The sequence below is a fragment of the Solanum pennellii genome, chromosome 8, assembly GCF_001406875.1.
Source record: "Solanum pennellii chromosome 8, SPENNV200".
Classification (NCBI taxonomy): Eukaryota; Viridiplantae; Streptophyta; class Magnoliopsida; order Solanales; family Solanaceae; genus Solanum; species Solanum pennellii.
The window spans coordinates 68,631,367-68,655,631 of record NC_028644.1 but is presented as its reverse complement, the minus strand read 5'-3'; the positions used below and the strand labels follow the sequence as shown (position 1 = coordinate 68,655,631).

General features: G+C 34.9%; 6 protein-coding genes and 2 non-coding genes across 11 annotated transcripts; 5 read left to right on the top strand and 3 right to left on the bottom strand.

The window, feature by feature from the left end:
* The first annotated feature begins 374 nt into the window (after positions 1–374).
* On the top strand, positions 375–5,446 carry LOC107027118 (AT-hook motif nuclear-localized protein 5). 2 transcript variants are annotated; one of them, XR_001457716.2, is made up of 6 exons: positions 375–1,572; positions 2,278–2,345; positions 2,901–3,032; positions 4,720–4,881; positions 4,959–5,208; positions 5,292–5,446. XR_001457716.2 is itself a non-coding variant. In XM_015228294.2 (5 exons), the coding sequence occupies exons 1-5, from the start codon at positions 1,113–1,115 to the stop codon at positions 5,139–5,141; spliced, it is 1,005 nt and encodes a 334-aa protein (XP_015083780.1). In that variant the 5' UTR covers positions 376–1,112; the 3' UTR covers positions 5,142–5,446. The 2 variants fall into 2 exon arrangements, 1 of the variants encoding a protein (XP_015083780.1); XM_015228294.2 differs by having other exon boundaries at positions 376–1,572; positions 4,959–5,446.
* A 1,130-nt stretch (positions 5,447–6,576) lies between these two features.
* Positions 6,577–6,945, top strand: LOC107027891 (putative ripening-related protein 2). Its single transcript, XM_015228936.1, has one exon. The coding sequence runs from the start codon at positions 6,577–6,579 to the stop codon at positions 6,943–6,945; it is 369 nt and encodes a 122-aa protein (XP_015084422.1).
* A 259-nt stretch (positions 6,946–7,204) lies between these two features.
* On the bottom strand, positions 7,205–18,345 carry LOC107028642 (probable phospholipid hydroperoxide glutathione peroxidase). 2 transcript variants are annotated; one of them, XM_027918871.1, is made up of 6 exons: positions 18,099–18,345; positions 8,796–8,872; positions 8,056–8,117; positions 7,788–7,906; positions 7,506–7,673; positions 7,205–7,424 (listed from the first exon to the last, which is right to left on the bottom strand). In XM_027918871.1, exons 1-6 carry the CDS (start codon positions 18,147–18,149, stop codon positions 7,392–7,394), a joined length of 510 nt encoding a protein of 169 aa, XP_027774672.1. In that variant the 5' UTR covers positions 18,150–18,345; the 3' UTR covers positions 7,205–7,391. The 2 variants fall into 2 exon arrangements, with proteins under 2 accessions (XP_027774672.1, XP_015085272.1); XM_015229786.2 differs by lacking the exon at positions 18,099–18,345 and adding an exon at positions 9,850–10,137.
* On the bottom strand, positions 11,070–13,329 carry LOC107028641 (xyloglucan-specific galacturonosyltransferase 1). Its single transcript, XM_015229785.2, is given in 2 exon segments — positions 11,070–13,242; positions 13,245–13,329. Coding segments are annotated over 2 exon segments (2,163 nt in total). The 3' UTR covers positions 11,070–11,164.
* Positions 13,915–13,985, top strand: TRNAG-GCC. The gene has a single exon. It is a non-coding gene; the product is annotated as a tRNA-Gly (tRNA).
* Positions 13,989–14,075, top strand: LOC114078513. The gene has a single exon (XR_003580193.1). It is a non-coding gene; the product is annotated as a small nucleolar RNA snoR114 (small nucleolar RNA).
* Positions 14,517–18,884, bottom strand: LOC107028640 (phosphopantothenoylcysteine decarboxylase-like). The gene is made up of 4 exons (XM_015229784.2): positions 18,745–18,884; positions 18,522–18,596; positions 15,390–15,736; positions 14,517–15,110 (listed from the first exon to the last, which is right to left on the bottom strand). Exons 3-4 carry the CDS (start codon positions 15,714–15,716, stop codon positions 14,817–14,819), a joined length of 621 nt encoding a protein of 206 aa, XP_015085270.1. The 5' UTR covers positions 15,717–15,736; positions 18,522–18,596; positions 18,745–18,884; the 3' UTR covers positions 14,517–14,816.
* Positions 18,885–19,945: 1,061 nt separating this feature from the next.
* On the top strand, positions 19,946–23,655 carry LOC107028498 (glutathione S-transferase T1-like). Of its 2 annotated transcripts, XM_015229581.2 has the most exons (7): positions 19,948–20,111; positions 20,693–20,766; positions 20,881–20,941; positions 21,638–21,691; positions 21,874–21,953; positions 22,478–22,683; positions 23,062–23,655. In XM_015229581.2, the coding sequence occupies exons 1-7, from the start codon at positions 20,047–20,049 to the stop codon at positions 23,272–23,274; spliced, it is 753 nt and encodes a 250-aa protein (XP_015085067.1). In that variant the 5' UTR covers positions 19,948–20,046; the 3' UTR covers positions 23,275–23,655. The 2 variants fall into 2 exon arrangements, with proteins under 2 accessions (XP_015085068.1, XP_015085067.1); XM_015229582.2 differs by lacking the exon at positions 21,638–21,691 and having other exon boundaries at positions 19,946–20,111.
* The last annotated feature ends 610 nt before the right edge of the window (positions 23,656–24,265 follow it).

Below are 24,265 nucleotides of genomic sequence, written 5' to 3'. Positions count from 1 at the left end.
TTAGGTTCGAAACGTCAAGTTTGGTCTAGAAAGACCTTTCAATGCAAATCCTAAGCCCTCTCGTGAAATTTGATTCGAAATAGAACTTCGGCGCGGGATCCACTTTTGTCGAGATGACCCCGGTTGAAAGTTTCGACACACTCCTGACATGATTTTTCCAATATTAGAGAGTTAAATTCAAAGACTTTTGAATCAAGAGTGGTGGAATCTCAATTATCTCATCATAATATATGTCGATAAATAACACTTTCGACTTCAAAATTTTCAAAAATTTTTTTTTTTATAATGTGAAAAATCAAAGAAGCTCCTTTCCACCAAACTCCAAACATGACTTCTTAAACCCTTTTTGGCTTTTGCCAAACCCCTAAAAAAAATTAAAATAAATATTTATTCTACTTCTGTGAAAGAAAGTTGTCTTCTCCTTACTTTAATTCAAAAGCTGAAAATTTTCTACTACTATTTCATACTTGCTTTTGTCTTTTACCCTTCTCCTCTCTTCCTCTTTTTCCAAAAAACTCACTTCATCACCTCTTCTCTCTTTTCAAATCTAGGGTTTTCATTTTATTTTTTTTCACTTTTCCTGTTTCATACAGTTTTTTGCTTACTTTTTCACTTAAAATTACTATCTTGGTGGTGTTTTTGTACTATAAATCCTAGGCATTTTTCAAAGTAGAGGTTAAATGTGTGATCTTTAGAAGTTCTGTTGGTTCAAAATTCAATCTTTATGTATTTTCAAGATTTCATTTTTTTCTCCTAGTTTTTAGCTTGTTAATGAACTTACTGAAAAACCCATCTTAAACCCTTCTGAGGATTTTAAGAAAAGTTGAATCCTTTTCATGGTTTGATTAGATTTCTGTTGTTGGGTTTTGTGTTCCATTTTGAATTGGTTGATTGAACTTGAAAAAAGTTATCACCTTTAGTACAATAGTAGAATCAAGACTCAGTTTTTCTTCTACTTTTGTTGTTGGGTTTTATGTTATTGTTTGTACTTTATGTTCCATTTTGAATTGGTTGATTGAACTACATAAAAAGATACCATCTTTTTAGTAAATAGAAGGATCAAGACTCAGTTTTTTTCTCTACTGGAGTTTAAAATTTCAGTGAGTAAATGCATGGATATAAGGGAAGGGATGGCACTATCTGGTTCTGCAGCTTACTATCTTAACAGAGGGATTAGTGGTTCTGGTTCTAATGTAGGTAGTGGGTCTGGGACACCTTCAGGGGTATCTACTCCATCTGGTTACAAGTCTCTTACAAATGCTAACATTGCAGTTCAATCCAATATGGGGAGTAGTAGTGGTAATGTGAACTCAGGATACCAAGTTGAGAACTCATCATCCAATTTTGGTCATGGGGTTAACATTAGTATGGCTTCTAGTGTTTCACCTGGTAGTGATCCAGTGAAAAAGAAGAGAGGTAGGCCTAGGAAATATGGTCCTGATGGGACCAACATGTCTTTAGCATTGTCCCCTTTGTCTAGTAACCCTCCAAGTGGGTCCATTACCCCCGGGCCAAAGCGTATCAGGGGCCGGCCTCCTGGAAGTGGGTGGAAGCAACAATTAGCTTCTGTTGGTGAGTTATGATGATTTGATCATGAGTGGTTTTATTGAATTTCATCAATGTGTTACTTGAATGCTGTTTGTTGTCTCATACTATCTTGCTTGGTAGTGTTTTTAAGTTGTTGGCTAACTAAACTTAGTGTTTTTCGATTTCTTTGTTATACTCACTATTATGTTGATGCTGCTTTTATGAGGCGGTATATGGCATTCGCTTTACATTTTTAGCAGGTTGCCGGTGTTCTTGTTAATGTGCTTCACTAGTTTTGAGTTATTGGTCCTGTCTAAGTATGCTTAAACAGTGTTGCCTGTCATCCAGAATCAGAGCTAATAGTCTGAATCTTGTTAGCATTTAGAAGAGAGAATATAACTTTATGCAAATTAAACTATTTTTCGTGCAGATTCACTTGCTCTTATTTAGTTAGTAAAACTTGTTCTAATGTGGCATAACAGAATGATTTGCTTGAATTGCTTGGATGTGTTAAACTCGACATCGTGTTGATGGCTGCACATCACATAATAATAATATTGAACTTCCCCTTCCCTAGATTAGGCCCCATCAACTCCAGGTAGGGAGGATGGAGGTGTTAGGGTAGGTGGGGAAGTTCTCTCTAATATTTCCAATCACGTTGTCTAATTTATCTCACAATTGGAGTTTGTAACTCACAAAATATCCTATTTGTTTTATTGTAGTTTCTGAAGATTAAATTGCTTGCTGCAGGTGAATGGATGAGTAGTTCCGCTGGACTGGCCTTCACTCCTCATGTTATACACATTGGTGTAGGAGAGGTATTGCTTTCAACATATTTTGTATGTATATAGTCTTTTCCTTTCATTGATAAAATCGGGTAACTTTGTATGCAAGATCGTTTTTTTTTTTGGGAGAAAGTGCTAAAATGATTGTCTTTAGCATATGACTGAAGTATTTTACCACGTTCCCCTTTTTCGGATCTGAATGTAAGAAATCTTTCTCACAATAAATTTGGCACATGGATGAAAGGGAACCAAACCGTGATGTTGATATGTGATTTTTGTTATGTGATAAACAGAATTGAAGTAAATGCTCTGTGTTTTTTTTTCTGACTCATTCCTATGGGTGAACATAGTGGAGGTGATGCAAACAAGGTAAGAAGAATTTTTCGTAACCGAAACAGAACATCGTTGGGAAGGTTCTCCCACATGTTATTCCAGAGGGAAGAGCTAATTTAGATGTGGAAAAATGTGATTTGACTGATGTTCCATCTTAAACCATATGCTTAACACTCTATCTCATCAGCTTTTGTAACCTGTATATTGTTTTGCTTGATGCGAAATTCACTTAGATACTCTCCTTAAACTTTGTAGGATGTTGCGGAAAAATTGTTGGCATTTGCACAGCAGAGGCCTAGGGCTTTATGTATCTTATCAGCTAATGGTGCAGTTTCAGCTATAACATTACGCCCCCCTGCCAATTCTGGTGCCACTGTTGCTTATGAGGTTAGACTTCATTTGATATTTTGTGATTTACTTAGACTTGAAGAGCTGATAATTCCAGTTAGAAAGTAATGGAACGATCTTAGACTGGGATTTTATTTAAAGTATTCAACCTTAGAGATCCTTATCAAGATTATGGGAAAGTGAAGAGCTGATAGATATCAGTGGGTGAGATATTTGAAATTTAAAAAATAGTAGTAAATAAAATGTTGCATGTGCCTCGATCAAAACTTGTTGTAACCGTTGAAGATGCTCTGCATACTTACTTTTTAAATGCTGAGATAGTGAGACATAGTTTCTTTGTCGACTAGCTTTATATTAGTGCCTCCTTATTCTTCCTTTTTGGAAGTTAACTTTACTAGGAGCGTTGCCACTTCCCCACCTTATAAATGCACAGTGGGTTTTATTTTAGGAGTAATAAAGATAAAAAGGAGGTGGATAGGGCTCTTTGCTTTGTAGGTGTTACTTAGGAACTTTAAGCTTCTTCTGAAAATTTCTGACTGTTGATATATGATTAGGAGATATCAGAGATATCCTGCAATTTTAATAGTCATTAACCGATGGTTCTCTCAGAGTATCAGGCTAATGATCTCTGGTTGTGATTTGTGACTGACAATTTGCAATTGGTAGAGACATTTTTTTTATAACCGTGGTTTTGGCCAGCTTGTGTCACCTCAACTAATTGCCACCTCCGGCCTCCCACCTCCCACCAGCATCAGGTTACTCCTTTGTCCACAGAGGCTAGGATAGTTGGGAAGAAATCACCTTGTGTTTTTGTCTCTATTGGGATTTGAATCTGACCTGATGGTACACAACACACTTCATTGTAGAGAAATTTTCATAAGCTTGTCTCAAACAAAACACAAAAATGTTGTGATTGGGGTCCAGGACCTTTCAGCTGTTTTAAGAACGATATAGGTTGTGTAACAATTCAATAGAACAAATTCAGGTGATGCTTATAATTATTTTACAATGACTTGTGTTTATCAAAAGTGGGACCAAGGTCTGTGTACATCCTACCCTCCCTAGATCCCACTTGTGGAACACACTAGGTATTCTTGTTGTCGTCTTGTGTGTATCAGACTTGTCTCTTGGAAACCGAAAAAAGAACTTGCTATGTGTTCAATGATCTATGCATAATGATCCGTTGGTATGCCTTAGAAGAACACAATTAGAATCTGTGCTGCATCAAATTCCACTTAAAATGATAGTATAAGATCCATTATCCATATAGTCCTTTCAAGATTGTTTATTTCTCTTTGGTACAATGGTTAAAGTTCTACTTACAGGAACAAGAACTATGATTTCTAGATCGGAGAGAAACATCTTTATTTTTTAATGGAGAACTAAAAAAACATGGATATGACGATGAGATATAAACATTTGATGCTGCAAATCTAACAATTTTAGCAACTTCTTCAACATATTAGTCAATATAGTAATCATATACCAAGGCTTGTTAATTTAATTGTATACTAAATTTATTACCTTCTCAAAGAAATAAAACTAATGGACTACCCATGACTCGAGAACCTTAACCTCCAATAAATTGTTTGATTTTTACTAATTAACATATACATATTATAACATTCCCCAATTTAGGGTAAGTTGCCTCTCCAATTCTCTTTTCATTATAGTAAAAAAGTTTCCACATGTTTCATGAGAATTACATGTTTCCAATTCTATGCAGGGCCGTTTCGAGATACTATGTCTGTCTGGTTCTTACTTGGTTGCTGAAACTGGTGGCCCACGCACTCGCACTGGTGGTATAAGTATTTCAGTTTGTAGTCCTGATGGCCATGTAATTGGAGGTGCTATAGGGGGTAGACTTATAGCAGCCAGCCCTGTTCAGGTACTCTGGCTTGTAGATCAGATATTTGTCTTCTGTTTTCTGGTGTAACAAGCAAATGAATAATATTTTTGCCACAGGTAGTCGTATGCAGCTTTGTCTATGATCCAAAGGGAAAGAGCAAACCAGAAAGTAGCACTAGAGACGAGCAGGAGTCTGCTGAAAAGTCATCTACACCAGGGTCTGGTCGGAGTGTCTGGCCTCCAAGTTCCCGAGCAGATGTGAGAAATTCCCAGACCGAGATTGATCTTACGCGTGGATGACACAATTCGCAGGAATGCATATATGAGGAGTTTGTATATATGTGCTATTGTAAATGAAACGCGTCAGGTGATCAAGCTCAACGACTTAACTGTCTGCCAATTAGTAGATGATGGATTATGCTAACTTTGGTAACAAAATTCTCCTTGTAGGTACTGTTTAGTGGTAAGGAAGAGAATGATATGGTTGTTACAAGTAAAATTATTGCTTCCTTAGAAGTGCTTTTGGTCTCTTCTGTTGTAACTTGGAATATTTTTTTTATTTTTGGGACAAATCAACAGGCCAAACATGAGTTCCCCTTTTGCCTCCATGGTCTCAAGCTAATTCTCTTTTTTATTTTTGGGAGAAAGGACTGAATCTCAGTGGATCGTGTCAGACTACTAGTAATGCTAGTCTGTCACTTACACATCGATGATATCACCCCCTTTGTCAAAGTTGTTGATTGATTTGCTATTTTATGGTAAGTTTGCCACCCAAAAAAGTTAATTTTTGCCGATTAATATCTTGTTTATACTTGAAATGTGAGTAGTGGTGGTCATGTAAATGCAAATTAGGGAAACACTAAGAAAAAAATTATTAAGAAAACAGAGGGACAAAAACAATGGCTAGAGGAAAATTTTCCAAGAATAAGGAGTGAAAATCAACTTTCATTTTGGATGTATTTAGTTGAAAAGGAAAATGTTTACCATAGAAAATATTTTAATCGGCTTCTACTCAATATTTTTGTGTTTGGTGTGTGAGCGTAAACAAATTATTCAAAACATACTTGTGTATAATCTAGATAAATATTATGGAAGGTGGGGATGGAGACTACGAGATGGTGTGAAGATGAAGTGTATTGAAAAGTGAAAAACCTTTTTCCTTATTTTTAAAAATTTTGTTTTTCAACGCTTTGATCAATTGAACGTATCCTTTTAAGAAAAAAAAGAATAGTCGTACATATTAGAACAAGTTGCAAGAACAACAATATACTGATGTAGTTCCACAAGTAAAGGGTACAAAAACAGCACATGCAGATCTTTACTCTAATCTCGTGAAGGTAGAAAGATTATTTACGAAAGATTAATCTCCTCAAATACAGAGTATTCAAACAAATAAAATTTTAAAAAAAAATATCACATCTACAACACAAATAACAGAGTTCCAATTTATTTTACACATACAATACTAAAAATAAGTTTTATTATCTAATAAAACCAAAAGTTCCCTAGTCTATTTTAATTCCTCTCCACATTGTTATTTTTCTTGTGATGTTACTTTATTACTTTTACTCCGTTATGTTCAATGGTTTGGATTATACATTACCAACTCTACTTAGATGGCAAATCTTCTATAAATAGCAAACCAATTCTATCAACTCAAAACATCAAGAAAAGTTGGAAAAACATGAAAGAAACAATTTTAGGGTATGTTGTTGCTTTGTTGATCCTTATTTCCATGGTATTTAATAACATATTGATTGTTGAAGCTCAAAAGCACAATGGTCATATGAAGGCAATTTTAACAATTAATGATTTTTCAAAAGGTGGTGATGGAGGTGGACCATCAGAATGTAGTGGTAAATATTACCATAATTCAGTTCCAATAGTGGCTTTATCAACTAGATGGTACAATAAAGGGAAAAGATGTTTTGATAAAATTACAATTTATGCAAATGGAAAGAGTACAAAAGCTATGGTTGTTGATGAATGTGACACAAGTAGAGGATGTAAAAATAACATTGTTGATGCTTCTGAAGCTGTGTGGAAAAATCTAGGTGTTCCAAAGAAGGATTGGGGTTGGCTCGAAGTTCACTGGTCTGACTAATTCAGTCTCGTGGTAGTACGATGCAAGGATTTATATATACAGTCTTCATCCTTGGCTTTCATTTCGATACAATATATCCAATGAAATCTAATAAGAACAATTACCTGTCATTATCTCTTAAATAAAACACAATAGTGTAAAGTATAAATTCAATAATAGTACTTGCTACTTCTCTTGGTTCCCTGAGATTTGTGTATATGCACAGTTGTTTGAAATGATGAAGTGTTTTTATCTTTACTAGCAATCTTTTTACCAAAAGTTGGAAAAAACTTGATAATACTTGTAAATAGAAATATTGATCAGTATATTGAAATTGTACAAAATAGCAAACATTGGTAGTAGCTAAAACAAGAAGAAAATTACATCAAACATAGCTTATTCGCAGTGGTATGTTCATTATTTCTAGCACAAAATGCAGAAACAGCGCCGAGTCCAGACTCTAGAGCTTAAGCAACACCCAAGAGTTTCTTGATATCCTTCTGCAGGAATCAGCTATATCGTCAGTGAACAATTTTTTTGAGTAAAGAAGCTTATCATAGGACAGGACACTGGATTCTTACCTCCATGCTAGCTGGAGAAGTGGTTGGAGAGTAGCGATCAACGACATGTCCTTCTTTGTCAATGAGGAATTTGGAGAAGTTCCACTTGATACCATCTCCAAAGAACCCACCTTTGCTTGATTTCAGAAACTTATATAATGGAGCAGCATTATCGCCATTCACGTCAACCTAGACCACACGAAACACACGAAGATGTTAGTACATACAGCTTGCTTCATTTATTCTCAGTTTCAGCTGCAGCGTAGATGACTAGAAGAGAAGAATGTTTCGTGTTATTGCTACCTTGTCAAATATGGGGTACTCAGCCTTGAAGCGAGTGCAGACCATTTGCTGGATATCTTCAATGTTTCCAGGCTCCTGTCCACCAAACTGGTTGCAAGGGAAGGCCAGAATCTCCAAACCTGTGTAACAGGAAGAACATATAATTAACAAACTAAATTAGGTATAAACATCCATTTTATTTAAGTTCTCTTTGCAGAATTATGTCAGGATGAACGCCTCCATTGCTGGAGAATCGAGGGCACAGTTAGTTCAGTAGAATTGGACAAACCTTGATCCTTGTATTTCTTGTACAACTCCGTCATGTCAGTGTAGTTCGAATTAGTCAGGCCACTGCATCAGAAAACGGAATCAGTTAACAGTCACAAGCAAATGTTAAACAAGATCAAAGAATGATATCATAAATACAACAAGTAACTGCTCAAACCTTTCAGAGTAAACACAATGAAATCAAATTACACCGAAATGAAAAAGACATTTTATCTGGATATGCACAATCACTTGTCATTAGTGGTACTAAGAACACATTTGTTGAGTAGTGGACCAAGCATAGTAAGAATGTTTACTCAGGGGTCAAGTAAAATAATGTCATTTTCAATTTCTCGTAGATTCAGTTTTTATAAAAATGCATAGTATTTTCATCACGAGGAGGAACGCCCTATCAAGTGTAAGATAAGGTTCAAGTTTAATACTTCTTTACTTTCAGTCAATTCTATGGAGGGCAACACATGAAAACTTCACTAAATATCTCGTAGATTCAGTTATTATCACAATGCATAGTATTCTCATCACGGGGAGGAACGCCCTATCCAATGTAGGATAAGGTTCAAGTTTAATACTTCTTCATTTTGAGTCAATTCTATGGAGAGCAACACATGAAAACTTCACTTAATTACAAGGAGCAAAAACTAGCAATCATTTCTCTCATCGAAAGTTCCTATTGAAATCCAAAATATTGTGAAGAGGCTTCGAACATATAATGAATAAAATAACTATGAAACTAATACATACCACTGTGATGCAACATTGACAATGATAAGGACTTTTCCCTTGTAAATACTGAGATCAACATCCTTGCCCTTAGCATCCTATAAAGAATAAAAAGAACTTCAATTATCCAAGATATTATTCAGGTTCAGGTTAAAAAGAACTTTAATTATCCAAGATTTTATTCAGGTTAGAGTTCAAACTGTATAGTCCCAAAAAAGAACTACTCTCAACATACTATATTGAAAATATCAAAACAGACCTAAAACCAAACTTTTTGACAATAAAGAAACAAAAACAAGCCCCAAATTTAGATAATAATGCAACAATAAGCCTTAGTTTCCTGCTAGCACCAAGTTGATACCATATATCACAATCTCACACCTCTGCTCATCTTTTATTTTCCTTTCTGATAAGTCAAAATCATCTGCACTAATAGCACTTAGATGGTTGGAAAGAGTATGCAATACAAGATGCTTGAGTAGATCAACCACATTCATGTAACAAGTTAAACCCAGCTAACCACACAGCAGAGGCATCTCTCTTCACACCCAAAAGATAAAAGTGAATAAAGAAGACTGAAATTTCGCACTGTTTGCTTATCTTGTCATTCCAAATCTATACAAACCAATAAAGCAAGCGCTAATAAGGTGAAAAAAACTCCTCATAACTTAAAGCCCCAAATCTCTAATAGCAAAAGACAAAAGCAAGCCAATGCACTAAGCTCCAGCTCAAGGAAGGGCCGAGCCTCAAGAGTCTATTGTACGCAGCCTTACCGTGTTTCTAAGGCTCACACTCATGAGATACGACCATAAACCAAAAAAACTAAGAAAACAAAAATAAATGATCTTTCACATTCATTGCTTATGTTACTGATTCATACCCAATATAAAACCAAATTTGAACCGCCCACTAACCCAAAAAATGATAAAAACCACACCACATAACTCAATTTCCTAATCCCAAACACTAACAAAACAAACAAAAAAAACAACATTCTTTCTAAACCAATCAGTCAAAATAAGCAAAAATGAACATTTCAGGAAAACCCCAAATCAAAATAAGCAAAAGTCCTAACCTTGACTGTGAAATCATAAACAGATTGAGGATTGCTTGATTGACTAGCCATGGTATGAGCTGATCTTAAACCCCACAACTCAAAACCCTTAGAGGTAACAAAAGAATTGGGTAAAACTGTTCGGATCGGCTTAGAGAAAGACGAAACAGGAAGATTAAACACAGAATTGAACCGGGTTTGTGTTAGAATCGAAGAAAATCGCCTTAATATACTGAGATTTTGCTTTGGGATGAGAAGAACGCGAGCTGTAGAACAAAGCATTTATAGCTGATTTTTTTTTAGAAGGTCAATAAAATCATGAACAGCGTATGTGTTCTGTATTTTGATATGGAACACGCTTTTACACGTGGCATGAAAGCAAAGAGACACGTGGCACAATATAAGGCGAACACGTTGTCAACTTTTATATTGATATTTTTTTTAATTATTATTCTTGCCATCGTCGAAATAATGTGATGTTACTTTTACGAACCATTAAAAGCAAATATCACATCCTATATTTATAAATATTAAGTAAACTTTAAATATCTTTAACAAAATTTTTTATGATTACAAATTTTTTTGTTTAATTTGTGTAAGACTAGATGGTTTGATTTATTTATTTTAGTCACGTAAGCAATGATGTGAAGGTATATGCTATGAACAAATGTATATGAAATCATATTATAAAAGTTGTGCATGTAGGGTCTACTTGTCTAATTGTTTTTATCGACAAGTCAAAGTTGTGGTTTGTTTGTAACTTAATGGATAAATCTTCTAGAAAATTATAGAAAATTCCAACAAAAGAACATTTAAGTCACTAAAGATAAAATCTTATTTTTCCACTTGTTCAGACTATATGGATAGAGTTATATATTTATATTGTTCAAATTTTCATTTCAACAATTAGAAATTTAGAATTGAATTATGATATGATTTATAAATAATAACTGTGTGTTTAGGTTGAATTATTGCAACTGATAATAAATTAGTGATATGTTTAATAATAAAATATTCTAATAGTTAACATGAATAAGTTGTTTACAAAACTTACGTAGTAAAAAGTCTCTATATAGAAATCAATGATAGACGAAATTCACTAACAGTTAAGTCATCTCCAAACAACAGAATATAGGTATAATTGTTGTTTGGAAGGCTCGCTAAGTCGCTTCGAGTAAGTTCAGATTACTTACAATACATAAACTCTACAAAAGATGAGATTAGATTAGAAGTGTTTTCAGTATGATGTCATAAAAAGTGGTGGCGATGTATTACAATTCCACCTTTTTTTTTCCCTGATACAAAAAGTATGATACATATCACAAATTTCACTTTGTCATAATTCCAATTTGTTCAATCTTTGAAACAAATTGTTTATAGTTATTGAAAATGCATCTTGAAATTTCTCCAACTTAGAATTTGGATCTCCATATACTAATCCAGGTAACAACTCATATACTATGTAACTTCTCATTTTCTCTTTTTCTTTTGTTGGAATTTGCATTAGCCTCTCCACAACATTGACTTTCATTTTTCTCACATCTTCTTGATCTATGAAAACTGAGTACTTGTTATGGTCTTGTGGTAAATGCCATGAATATTGATAGTATGCTGTAAAGGGATCAAAGATTACAGGTATACAACCTGATATCAACGAATCGAAAACTGATTTTCTTGTTGGACTGTCCCCTGGAGGCTGCAAACAGAATTCAGATTCCATGAAGAGTTGTATTATCGACTCGGGCTGATTGCAGCTACCTGCATTGCAGTTCAAGAATCTACATTGTTGATCTTTGGTTGATGTGCATTGGTTGATCAAGATTGACCTTATGTTTTCTGGTGCATCAGGCCTTGCTGCACCAGCAAAGGACACTAGGTGTTTTCGATTTGACTTGATGATTCTGTCCTGCCACGCGATTATGTCATTGTCTGATTGTGGATGGAAATAAGTAGGATGTGGTATTCCTATGTCGTTAACTTGCCATGGTTGTCGTTCAATCAAGAGTTTAACCGGATTCTGCATTTCGTCTAGCTCCAAGAACCTACTCCCCCATATGGTGTCACTATATCTTCTGAAGTCCCAAGAAATTTTACCTAAAACAAAGACATGATCATTACCTGATTTTTGAAACCAATGTTTCTGTGACTCTAACCATCTTACAAGTTCAACTCCCAACGAGTCCTTGACATCGTTCGATACATTCTTGAAATGCCATCTTAAGACATCAAGTCCACCATAAAAAGGCACATAAAACAGTTTTGCTTCATCTGCATTGTGAACTCTGCAAGGATGATTCAGAACACGCGAATGAAATATCAGTTCTAGTGAATACTGATGTGTCTGGTACCACCCTTTGCCAAGATTCTGTATTGGTTCTCCCATTGCATCGTTGCTGAAGTACTTGCAGAGGTTAACCCAAGGATTGATATCTGCACATTGAGCTACCAAGTCTTTGTTGAACTTTGTTGGTAAATCATACACATAGATTCCCCTGCCATCACACGTTGCATTAGTATTGCTCGTTGCTGCCCATGAACGATGCACCTTCAATTGATCCTCCACGTCATTATAAGCGATCAATAGTTCCTCATCAACCATTTTGTTTCTGAAAGAAACACTTCTGTTTCCTGCAAATGAATCAACAGACGTTGCACTTTCTTGTTTTGCACTTGGAATGGATGTGGAACTATCATTCACACGCGGAATAGCTATGTCAAGAGGACTAGATTTTTGTAGTGAAACATCAACAACATTAGACACAGTGTCAATTGATGTGAAACTATCATTGACACGCGGAATTGGGATGTCAACAGGACTCGAAACATCAACAACATTTGAGGTGGAACTATCATTGACACGCGGAGTTGGGATGTCAAGAGGACTATAAATTTGTACTGAACCATCAACCACATTTGATGTGGAACTATCATTTGATGTGAAACTTTCATCGACTATTGCTACTCCAGTGTCTTGAAGATTAGATTCTTTTGACGCGATATCCTTCTGATCTACAAAAACAGAAGGAGAAGTACCATTGAGAGAAGAAACCGCGGTATCAAGATGTGGTTCAGTGCCAGCAGAAATGCAATAAAGATCATTGAGTTTACGCGATGAGATGCAAACATGTACTACTTTACCAGAAATAATAGTAGTAGAAGAAGACCATAAGAAGATAAGAATCAAAACAAGGACTATAGATGGAATTCTAAACAAAAATTTAGCTATAAAAGAAGAAAAAAAGAAACTTTCTTCTTTATGTAATTCAACTTTTTTGTTAATCTTAGCTTTTTTCTTTGAAATAGAAAATGCCATTTTGATGGCTAACAATAAAATTTTCTTGATCTTCATCTTCTTTTCTATATATTTTTTGTAGTGCCATAACATGGTAGCACGTACTAAGATGAAAAAAAAATGTCATAATATTTGCAGGCACGTTTATATGTTACATTGTACTTGCATGTATTAGAAGGAATTAACAAATAAAAAGTCAATGTATTCATTTTTATGTATTGTTCATATTATTTAACTAGTAATTAGCAAATTTTGTTTACAAAACTCTGAACATTATATCCATGAAATCTGTTCTTGACGTGCTGATTCATTAAAAAAAAATACTAGGTGATAAAGAATAGAGTTTGACATAAAAGATATAGACATGACATGATGATCTATTATTGTCCTCGAAAAAAAAGAAAGAGAAAACAAGTTGAAATAATTTTGTTTCAGTGACATTATTGAATAGGATTTGAAGAGTTGTTATGATTATATACATACATTTCAATGAACTATTGAAGCTATTAGTGTGATCGATCAGACAAAAAATGCATAGACTTCAGGTTATGATAACTTTGATTGAGTTTACATGGAGAATTCCAGACATAAATTGTATATCTAGATGATCATGTCCTAATGGGTAAATTTATGGTATATTTTGTAAAGATGATTGTTCATGAATTGACTAGTTTTACTATTTTTCCAAATATCCACACAATTTGCTAGCAATAAATAAGACAAATACAACATTCCCTCAAAGTGGATATTGATTAACAAATGGTATAAAAATTACATAGTTGCTCTGACATGTAGCACCAGTGGTCTAGTTGTAGAATAGTACCCTGCCACGGTACAGACCCGGGTTCGATTCCCGGCTGGTGCATATGAGCAATGACGTTTACTTGCACGGTTCGTGAACGATTGGGTCGTCACAGACATCTGATTTAGGATGAATTAATGTGCATCTGAGCTCTCTTTCTCTTTTTCCTTTTTCCACGATGATGATATGAATTGAGCTTAGATAGTAAAACATAGTCTCTTTTTCCTTTATACGATGATGATACGAATTGAGCTTAGATAGTATAACATAGTCTCTTTTTTCTTTTCTACGATGATATGAGTTCAGCTTAGATAGTAAAACATGGCCATTGAGGATTCTTAAAACAGACTCCAACTTGTTTGGTATAAATTTTAGATAGTAAAACATGATCATCGAGGATTCATACAAATCGACTCCAACTTGTTTGGTATAAATTTGCTAACTCTAACTTACGTAGTCCTTTAAATCCTTGATCTGCCTTATAACCAACTTCTCTAGTGCCACAATGGGAGTTTCCACCATGATTTCCCCTATTCTCTGTTAACAGAGAGAAACACGAACACAAAAGTACATTCATACTGACCCAAAAACAGCTACATCAACTCTCCCATCACACATTTATTTGTTCATGATCATGATCATGATCATATACATAATTAGTAGCAGTTACTATATAGAGTTGCATAATATTAAGAGCCAATCGACTACTATGAACATGAAACTTGACTGAAAGTTACCTCTTGGATACAAACATGACACAAGTTAAAGAGGTGAAGAATTTAGGAGAAAAATAAACACAACTGGTGTATGCTAAGTAACACTGTTCCAGGTCCTGAATTTCAACAATTTCTACCACTTGTACAAACCGATGAATAAAATTTAATGATCTGTGAATCAAGCCAAGTTGATGCCACCTGATTGTGACCGTGACTCATAGAAGAGTCTTACAGTTGAGTAGATGAGAGAAGGTTCAGCCATAGCGCCATTTCCATAATCTCCACAAGCTAGTCTTTTTGAAACTGGTGGTATGAGAGAGATTCCAAGCTCATCAATTACCATAAGGTGTCGTTCTGTGAATGGATTATTCCACATCAATGTATTCATGGCTGGTGCCACAAAAAGGGGTTTATTGTAGTCCCATGCTCGAACGATGCAGGTTAACAAGTTATCACATAGTCCACCTGCAATCTACAGTACATAAGACATATATCAGCTTAATTGCAAAGTAGATCGCAATATAAGTAATACTACAAACTTTTTCTTAATGATGTAGGGAATTGAATTGGTGTCATTCTTAACGTTAATCTTCTAGCATGGACATGTTCAATTAGTATGTTTAACATTGTTGATAGTCCATTTCATAAAGATCAATTAGTACAGGATAAGGGAATAAATTGTGTTTTTGAGGCAGAATGAGTGTTATCATAAAATAAAATTTCAGTAATAAAACATGGAATGATGCATCACCTTCCCAAGTGTGTTTGCTGACAAAGGGGCAATAACCATAATATCAGCCCACCTGCGGAGCTCAATGTGTAGCACACTATCACCAATCTTCTTCCAAGTGGACCATTCCTCCTCATCAGTATAAAGAATGACATCTTCCGGAAGCGAAGCTTTGTCTATGAAATGAAGAGAAGGTTTCGTTGCAACTGCTTTAACTTCTGCCCATTCAGAAAAACAACGACATAGATTAGCAAACTTAATTGAAGCCACACTTCCACTTGCTGCCAGCAGAATACGAGGTCTCCTAGGTGCACCATTAATCTGAACTGGTTCCATCTCTGAAGTCATAGGATCCGTATCTACCTAACCTGTGATACATATAAAAGGATTCTTTAACTGCACTAAGAAGAAGATAGAAGTAATTGTACATGCGTGCAACTAAGGGGAACAACAACAGTAAATAATTAAGAGATCTGCCCTCAGGTAACTTGCTTCACAATCATAACTCTTTGGACTTAACTCACCCTAGGTGTGACCAAATCAATGCTTATCTTAATTTCTCAAACCCATTTTAGCCCTCATCTTCACAGACATCAAAAAAAATTGGCCACCAGCTGGTTAGCTACACGGATTTGAACCTTGACTTGCTTACTGACATGTTCACTTGAACTGGTCCTTAATTCGGTTAAATTGGTTTGCTGGTCTTTCATTCTGCTGAACTAGCCTTCAGTTCGAGTAAACTGACCTCAACTCGGCATCTTTTTTTTTTTGCCTAGGGTAAAATAAGCTACTTGTTCTTGTAGAGGACTAGTTTTTGACAGAGTCATTGACCGTAACAACCTTCCTTAGATTTGATGGAACTATGTAGCTCTGCTTCCATCATGGTAATTCTGGATTTCTCACATTTGAAGGTGAGTTTCAAACTTGTCTTGAGGCTCATAGATTGGATTCAAGTAACCACCATCAGTTTCTTTCTCAAGTGTTATGGGCTTGGCAAATTAATCAATTTCTTTAACAACTACTTTGGATGAATTATCTATTTCCACCTCAAAATCAATTCAATATTGAATATGAACAGTCAATAGAAATGCCAAAAAATTCTAAAAACTTTATCAACATTCACTACCCATCCTATTTTCTCGTACAAAAACCCTAATTTATCAACAATTAGGTATTTCTATTGACTGTTCATAAAGGTGGAATTTTTGACTGTTCATATTCAATATTGAATTGATTTAAGGTGGAAATAGGTAATTCATCCCAAATAGCAGTTAAAGAAATTGACTAATTTGACAAGCCCACAACACTTGAGAAAGAAACTGATGGTGGTACTTGGATCCAATCCATGAGCCTCAAGACAAGTTTGAAACTCACCTTCAAATGTGAGAAATCCAGAATTACCATGATGGAAGCAGAGCTACAAAGTTCCATCAAATCTAAGGAAGGTTGTTACGGTCAATGACTCTGTCAACAACTAGTCCTCTACAAGAACAAGTAGCTTATTTTAAGGTAGGCAAAAAAAAAAAGATATGCCGAGTTGAGGTCAGTTTACTCGAGTTGAAAGCTAGTTCAGCAAAATAAAAGACCAGCAAACCAATTTAACCGAATTAAGGACCAATTAAAAGTTCAGGTGAACATGCCATGAAGTAAGTCAAAATTCAAATCTGTGTATCTACATCAGCTAATCAGCTGGTGGCCAACTGTTTTTGATGTCTGTGAAGATGAGGACTAAAATGGGTTTGAGAAATTCAGATAACCATTGATTTTGGCCACACCTAGGGTGAGTTAAGTCCAAAGAGTTATGATTGTGAAGCAAGTCCAAAGAGTTAAGCCACACCTAGTATTGGTTAACTACTCTCAACCAATACTGTATTAACAACATCAAAACAAACCTAAACCAAACTTCTTAACAATAAAGAAACAAAAACAAGCCCCAAGTTTAGATGATAAATGCAGCAACTAGCCTTAGTTTGCTTCAAGCACCAATTTGGTACCATATATCACAAGCTCACACACAGCCCTCTGCTTATCTTTTTTTTTCCCCTCGCTGGTAAGTCAAAATCATTTGCACTATAGCACTTAAATGGTTGGAAAGTGTATGCAATACAAGATGCTTGTGTACATCAACCAAATTCATGTAACAAGTTAAACCTAGCTACCTACACAGCAGATGCATCTCTCTTTACCTCAAAAGATGAAGTGAATAAAAAAGACCATATTTTACACTATCTTGTCATTCCAAATCTATACAAACCAATAAAGCAAGGGCTAATAAGTTGAAAATAACTCCTTAGAACTCAAAGCCCCAAATCTCTAATTGCAAAAAACAAAAGGCAAGCCAATGCACTATGCTCCAGCTCGGGAAGGGCAGGACCACAAGAGTCAATTGTACGCAGCCTTACCGTGTTTCCAAGGCTCAAACTCATGAGGTAAACAAGAAACTAAACAAAAGCATAAATAAATGAGCAACCTTTAACACAAAAGAAAACAAAAAATGAATGATCTTTCACATTTTTTGCTTATGTTACTGATTCATAACCAATATAAAACCAAATTTCAATCACCCACTAACCCATAAATTGATAAAAACCACACCACATAACTCAATTTCCAAACCCCAAACACTAATAAAACAAACAAAAACAACATTCTTTCTAAACCAATCAGTCAAAATAAGCAAAATTGAACAATTTAGAAAAAACCCAAATCAAAATAAGCAAAGGTTCTAACCTTGACAGTGAAATCATAAACAGATTGAGGATTGCTGGATTGACTAGCCATGGTATGATCTAATCTTAAACCCCACAACTCAAAACCCTTAGAGGTAACCAAAGAATTGGGTAAAACTGTTCGGATCGGCTTTGAGACAGATGACACAGGAAGATTAAACACAGAATTGAACTGGGTTTGTCTTAGAATCGAAGAAAATCGCCTTAAAATACTGAGATTTTGCTTTGGGATGCGAAAAACATGAGCTCTACAACAAAGCATTTATAACTGAATTATTTTGGGAGGTCAACAATATCATGAAAAATTTTATTCTTCACGAGGCACACTATTGCATAATTAAAATAAGCAATTACACGAGATAAAAAAAAATGCAAAATTGAAAAGCTAAAAAAGTAAGAGTAAGACACTGAGCAGAAACTTTACCTAACGGAGCAAAGGCTTTAATAAATTTATAACCAGAAGTTGAAACACCGAGTGGTTAGCTCACTTGACGGAGATCTGTAACAGAGATAATCAATAGCAATACACATGAATTTGCAAAAAAGAAATAAAATGAAAACAGTATGCGGAGAAAGTAAAAAAGTAGAATATTAAGGGGAAAACAAAAGGTTTTCGATGAATTCGGCTGAAGTCTTTTGGAACTCACTTGCTCCATCATAGTCCGGCAACGGCTTAGAAACGCCGACGGTGATCAAAGTCCGGCGCCGATCAACTGTAGTCTTTCGAAGGGCGGGATAAACAAAGTGGAAAAGAAAATAGGACATTAATATCTTTTCCTTATAAAAGGGCTTTATGGCCCAAAAACAACTTGGGCTTAACCCAACAACCAACTTATGGACTCTACTTTTTGAATGAAACAAAACTAACTTTCACGTATAGCAAACACAAAAATTATATTTGTATATTATAACTATAGTTTATATAATTGCGCTTCATAGCAAACATAAATATATATATATTTCTATACATATGTAAAAAAAAATAGTTGCATATAATCTGTTTCTGTTTCTATATACGCATACAAAATTGTATAAATTATGTTTGTATAAAGAGAGAAAGGCAAAAGAGAATTAGACATGAAAATATTTGTATTGTATAATTATAAGTGCATAGGATGAAGACATATGTATTTGCATGTGTATATACAATTTTTTCTCGCTTTATACAAATAAAAACACAATTTATACAATTTTATTTGTATAATCGAGAGAGGCGAGGGATAAACTGACGAGCGAGATCTAAGTGAGATCTGCTAGAATGGCGAGTGAGATTTGGGAGAGGGGAACGAAAATACACGTATATATATAATTTTCTCTCGCTTTATACAAAACGCAAACGTATATTATACAAATACATTTGTATAAAAATGAGAGAGGCGAGAGAGAGAACGAGAGTGACAAGCGAAATTTACCTGGAGAGAGGCGAAATAACAACATTTTGTTATAGGTTACAATTAAATCAAACTATATTTATAGCATTTAATTTAAATTAATAATTTACTATTATATATAATTTTCCAACAAATGAGCAAAGCAAGTATCAATAAGGTTTGTATCATAATATTTCACAAAAAAATATTTTCGACATAATTTGTCATCCCTACTCTTATTTAGATAAAAATCTCGAAAGCAGTTGTAGTTATTCAAAAAAAAAAACACCATCCTAATATAACCAAACTCGATCCATCTCTTATTACTCGGATGATAAATACTCCTCACTTTTAATCTGAAGATTGTGAGTTTGAATTTAAAAAAAAAGTTAGGTGGGTTGGATTTGAATTATATTAAGTTGGTGGGTTATATTCTTTAAACTAATCGAATAAATTTAAGAAAAAAATAAACACTTCTACCTAAAAACGTAAATTTATAAGTGGCTATCCCTTGAGTTGACTGTGTCTAAATCCAAAATAAGAAAATCGAAAGTTGAAGCACAGTGGGCGATTATAGAGATGACGCTCAAATTATACGTAGATCGTATGTCTCAAGCTTGCCGTGAAGTTATAATCTTCTGCAAGTAAGCAATTTTTTGTTTGTTAGAATTAGTTTTGAAGCTCAAATGGGAGCTTTATACTTGAGTCTTTCAATTTAAAGTTTTTGGTATGAATATGTTTTGTTGGAGAATAAGTTGTTTTCTTACTAATTAACTTGCATTTGCGTTTGTTTAGTACGCAAAAAAGTATTATCCTAAAAGTATTTATATATAATCTAGAAAAATACTAGAGTGTGATCGGGACAGGGACAGGGAGCGAGAATATTTTGATCAAAAGCTAGCTCAAAGTAGGAGAATTGCCAAGTTTTGTCCATCTTATTAAGCATTGATGTAGGACTTTTGTCCTTCTTTAGCACCCACCTCACGCGTGGGTGAGACGGGTCTTGCTGTGTTATCACGTGAAATTAGGTGTTAGGCCTAATTCACATCCCAAAAGTTAGCTCAAAAGGAGGAGGATTGCCCAAGTGTTATAAGAAGTCCACCCATCTCATTAACCACCGATGTGGGACTTTTGTCCTTCTTTAACAACGGCGAGGAAGTTTTTCTTGATATTGTTTGTAGTTTTGAAGCTCAAAATGGAGTTATAATGATTATTTTCCCAATAGGTTAAATGGGATAGACTTTGAGGAAGTTCATATAGATCTCTCCAAACGCCAGCAATTGTCTCCTGAATATCGAGGTTTGTGTTTTTTTTTAATAAACAATACTTTTCCAACTAAGAAAGGGGTTGATTTGTTATTTGTTTCTTAATTTTCCACATAATTTCAATAGTTTCCTTTGTGTTCGTCTTCAGAAATTAATCCCATCCGGCAAATACCAGCTATAATGGATGGAAGATTTAAGCTTTCCGAAAGGTAATTTGAGCTTCAACTGAAAAGTTAGCATTTTCCTATATTGCATACATCTTAAGCTTAATTCGAAAACACTGATACCGTTATATCTTGAAAGCGTTGTCAATGTCTTTATCATTTTATGTGATCACTTGTATATATGTATTATAAAAGGCAAAATACTCGGTGGTAAGTGGAGAATATTAATAAAGCTTATATGTAGTGTGCTAGCGTAATGAAGCACTAAACCTATGCGTAATGAAACAGATTTGCCCCATGGGGTACAAGAAACTACCATAGACAATGCCCATGGAGACAAGTATGTCAAATAACTTTTGGACGAAGGGTTGAATTTTCCCTAAAACTATGCGTAATGAAACAGATTTTCCCTCCGTTAATAGTTGGGGTCAAATATGCTCTGGCCGTTACTAAAATGGGCTAAAATTGCCCTTATTTTCAAATGCCAGAAGCTTACCACCCGGTGATGCCATGTAATGGTGAGGGCCTAATTGACCCTAACTATTAACGGGAGGGCAAATATGTTCTATTTCACACAGTTTTCGCATAATTCTAGGCCAAATTTAACCCTTTCCCATATTTTTATTCGCGGTGATATGAGGCTGGACCTTTTTCTTTTGATCTTTTCCTGAGTTTCAGATAGAGTAGTGTATGACTTGGATAACATGTAAATGTTCGTTAACCAACTTTATGTGTTTGCAGTCATGCAATTCTTAAATACCTGGCTTGTGCATTTCCACGAATTGCAGATCATTGGTAAGTTCAGCAAGTTTGGGTCTTGCAGTATATACCTGAATTGAATGTTCTTTTTAATCATGGAAATGACAATGAGTACACTTTAAATCTCTTGTGCTTGACAATGAGTACACGACAATAGGCATTATGAATCATCTTTTCTGCACTTAACATCTCTTGTTTCTTACACCGTCCTATTGAAGGTATCCAGCTGACTTATACAAAAGAGCAAAGGTTGAATCTGTGTTGGACTGGCATCGTACTAACTTCCCTCGCGGTCCAGGTGCTTATATCAGAGATTGTGATTACTTTAGTTTCCAGTTGGAATTTGATATCTTGCTTGAGTTAATTTAATGGTGAATCTTGGGAGAACTTGGAAAACAAAATTGTTAAGGTTAAGTCTGCATTCGAGTTAAATTTTTATCCTGAAATGAGATTAACCAGGAAAATTTGTTTGTATGATCTTTTCAAAAGAAGAGCAACAGGCATGCTATAATGCTCTTTATTAAGATTCTGGTGACTACCTAAATCAAGACTCTTTGCTGCAAGTCTGCGAGTTTCTTACTGTCTTTAGTCTTTAGTACTTCTGTTTCTTGTAATTGAAACAATTGACCTTTGTCAAAACTTTAGTTGCAAGTCTGGTCGATTATGATGGTGATATTTTTTCCAGTAATGATGATGAGTCGATGAATAATAACACTTGAGATAAACGTGATTTATTCCGCAGCATTCTGTGATTACTACTTGTTGATATGCCTCTCCTTTTAGCTATTTCCAACACTTCCCTCAAGAACGTTTCTGTTTCAGGTTCATATACATTTTATTCTGTTCTTGCTCCTACTGTTGGGTTGCCTTTAAATACAAAAGCAGCAGCAAGAACTGAGAAGATGTTTATAGCATGTCTTGCAACGATCGAGTCTGTTTGGCTCCAGAAAAAAGGACGCTTTTTGCTTGGGAGTGACCAACCTTCAATTGCAGATCTTAGCTTAGCGTGTGAGATTATGCAACTTGAGGTTAAGAGACTTTCCCTTTTTTTTCTTTTCTTTTTTGCTGTTGCTTTACTATCTTTTGATTCAAAGCATAGTTATCGATTGCTTCGGACATTATTTGGAACAAGGTTGGCTCAATTCAGAACTGTATCAAAATGTTGCTTTTCTCTCCATCAGCTTGTATAAACTTCCACTGAAATTGAATAATAATACCCATAGTAATCATCCTGTATATGTGGTTTCATTCAGCCGTCCTGTAAATGTAGTTTCAGTCAGCCGGTCATTTGCTTCTGTATAGTCATTACTAGTATAGCTGATGAAGGAACGATAATTTTCCGTCCATCAACTGAGTGCTGTTAATTCTGAGTTCTTATAGAAAACCATTTTTCTTGCTGAATTTAGATTCTGGATGAAAAGGATCGTGAGCGGATATTAGGCCCATTCAAGAGAGTTCTGAAGTGGCTTGATGATACGAAGAATGCCATGGCACCTCATTTCGAGGAAGTACAATCAACCCTCGCTGGTTATAAGGAGAAGGTGCAGAAGCAAAGAAATACTGTAGGAAGTAAAATTACTCAATCGGGCAGAAAAACTGTCCTGCAGTCGAAGATGTGACAAAGGAGTTAGGAAACCAGACGCTGCATTATGCTTGAAGCATCGCGGATGTTTGTTTCTTCTGCACTGTCTATTTGAAGCTGATCAGGAAGAGATTTCTGGTCCGAGCTTTCCTACTACTTTTTTCAATTCTGAAAACGTTTCTCTTGAAATGAGAGTCTATCATAAACAACCTCTCTACCTCAAACAAGACGGGGTTAGATCCGTGTTCATTCTAGTACCTTCCCCAGACATCACACTGGGTCTGTTGCTGTATTTGTATTCATAAAATAAGTGCACAGAATATGTAACTAGACAAGCCGAGTGTTCCTTAATCTTGGCAACAGATCTGTTATTGCCTATGGTATTACTATATAGTGTTTCCTCTTCTGATTCTTGTGATGACAATTTGGTTAAGGTAATTTGCTAGTGTTATATCATTATCCACGAGCATATTAAAGGGTGCAATTTAGTGGTCAATAAAATTAAAATATGAGGTCTCAGGTCCCATCTGTTCTAGTTTTGATAGACAAGTTTATTCGATACGTATGTTGATGGAAGGCAATAGGTATTTCATGAAATTTATTGAAGTCCACGCAAGTTGACTTGATCATCATTATTATTAAAATAAAAAAATCATTAGCTTATGAAGTTTTTATATTTATAAGAAAAAAATACAATTCAAAAATTCAGATTATACATTTAAATAAAATTTCAACTTAGTTTCAAACTATGGGCCAAGTGTTTTGATTTTAAAATAGGAGAGCCACAAATAATATTATTATACATCGCTCCCCTCTTTGATACAATCATATCTTCCTCTCGTATATTTCATCCCTCTCTGATATATTCCTTCTCTCTCGAATATATCTCACTTTTCTCTCATACACCCTAGACGCCTATGTATTTAAATATCTTATCCCTCTTTAATATATTTTTCACTGTCGAATACACCCTTTCTCTATGTATCTGCATATGTATTAATGTATTCAAAAGTCTAATACTATACCTA

Bases quoted from the DNA above. Each gene is read 5' to 3' on its own strand.
- LOC107027118 (XM_015228294.2), top strand. From the start codon at position 1,113: ATGGATATAAGGGAAGGGATGGCACTATCTGGTTCTGCAGCTTACTAT. The intron at 1,573-2,277 runs GTGAGTTATGAT...TGCTTGCTGCAG, and splicing joins GCAACAATTAGCTTCTGTTG to GTGAATGGATGAGTAGTTCC. The intron at 4,882-4,958 runs GTACTCTGGCTT...TTTTTGCCACAG, and splicing joins TAGCAGCCAGCCCTGTTCAG to GTAGTCGTATGCAGCTTTGT.
- LOC107027891 (XM_015228936.1), top strand. From the start codon at position 6,577: ATGGTATTTAATAACATATTGATTGTTGAAGCTCAAAAGCACAATGGT.
- LOC107028642 (XM_015229786.2), bottom strand. From the start codon at position 10,110: ATGCTTTGTTCTACAGCTCGCGTTCTTCTCATCCCAAAGCAAAATCTC. The intron at 8,873-9,849 runs GTTAGGACTTTT...TATTCTTTATAG, and splicing joins TTTATGATTTCACAGTCAAG to GATGCTAAGGGCAAGGATGT. The intron at 7,425-7,505 runs GTAAGAATCCAG...TGATTCCTGCAG, and splicing joins CTTCTCCAGCTAGCATGGAG to AAGGATATCAAGAAACTCTT.
- LOC107028640 (XM_015229784.2), bottom strand. From the start codon at position 15,716: ATGACTTCAGAGATGGAACCAGTTCAGATTAATGGTGCACCTAGGAGA. The intron at 15,111-15,389 runs GTGATGCATCAT...TATGTACTGTAG, and splicing joins CAGCAAACACACTTGGGAAG to ATTGCAGGTGGACTATGTGA.
- LOC107028498 (XM_015229581.2), top strand. From the start codon at position 20,047: ATGACGCTCAAATTATACGTAGATCGTATGTCTCAAGCTTGCCGTGAA. The intron at 20,112-20,692 runs GTAAGCAATTTT...TTTTCCCAATAG, and splicing joins GAAGTTATAATCTTCTGCAA to GTTAAATGGGATAGACTTTG. The intron at 22,684-23,061 runs GTTAAGAGACTT...TGCTGAATTTAG, and splicing joins GTGAGATTATGCAACTTGAG to ATTCTGGATGAAAAGGATCG.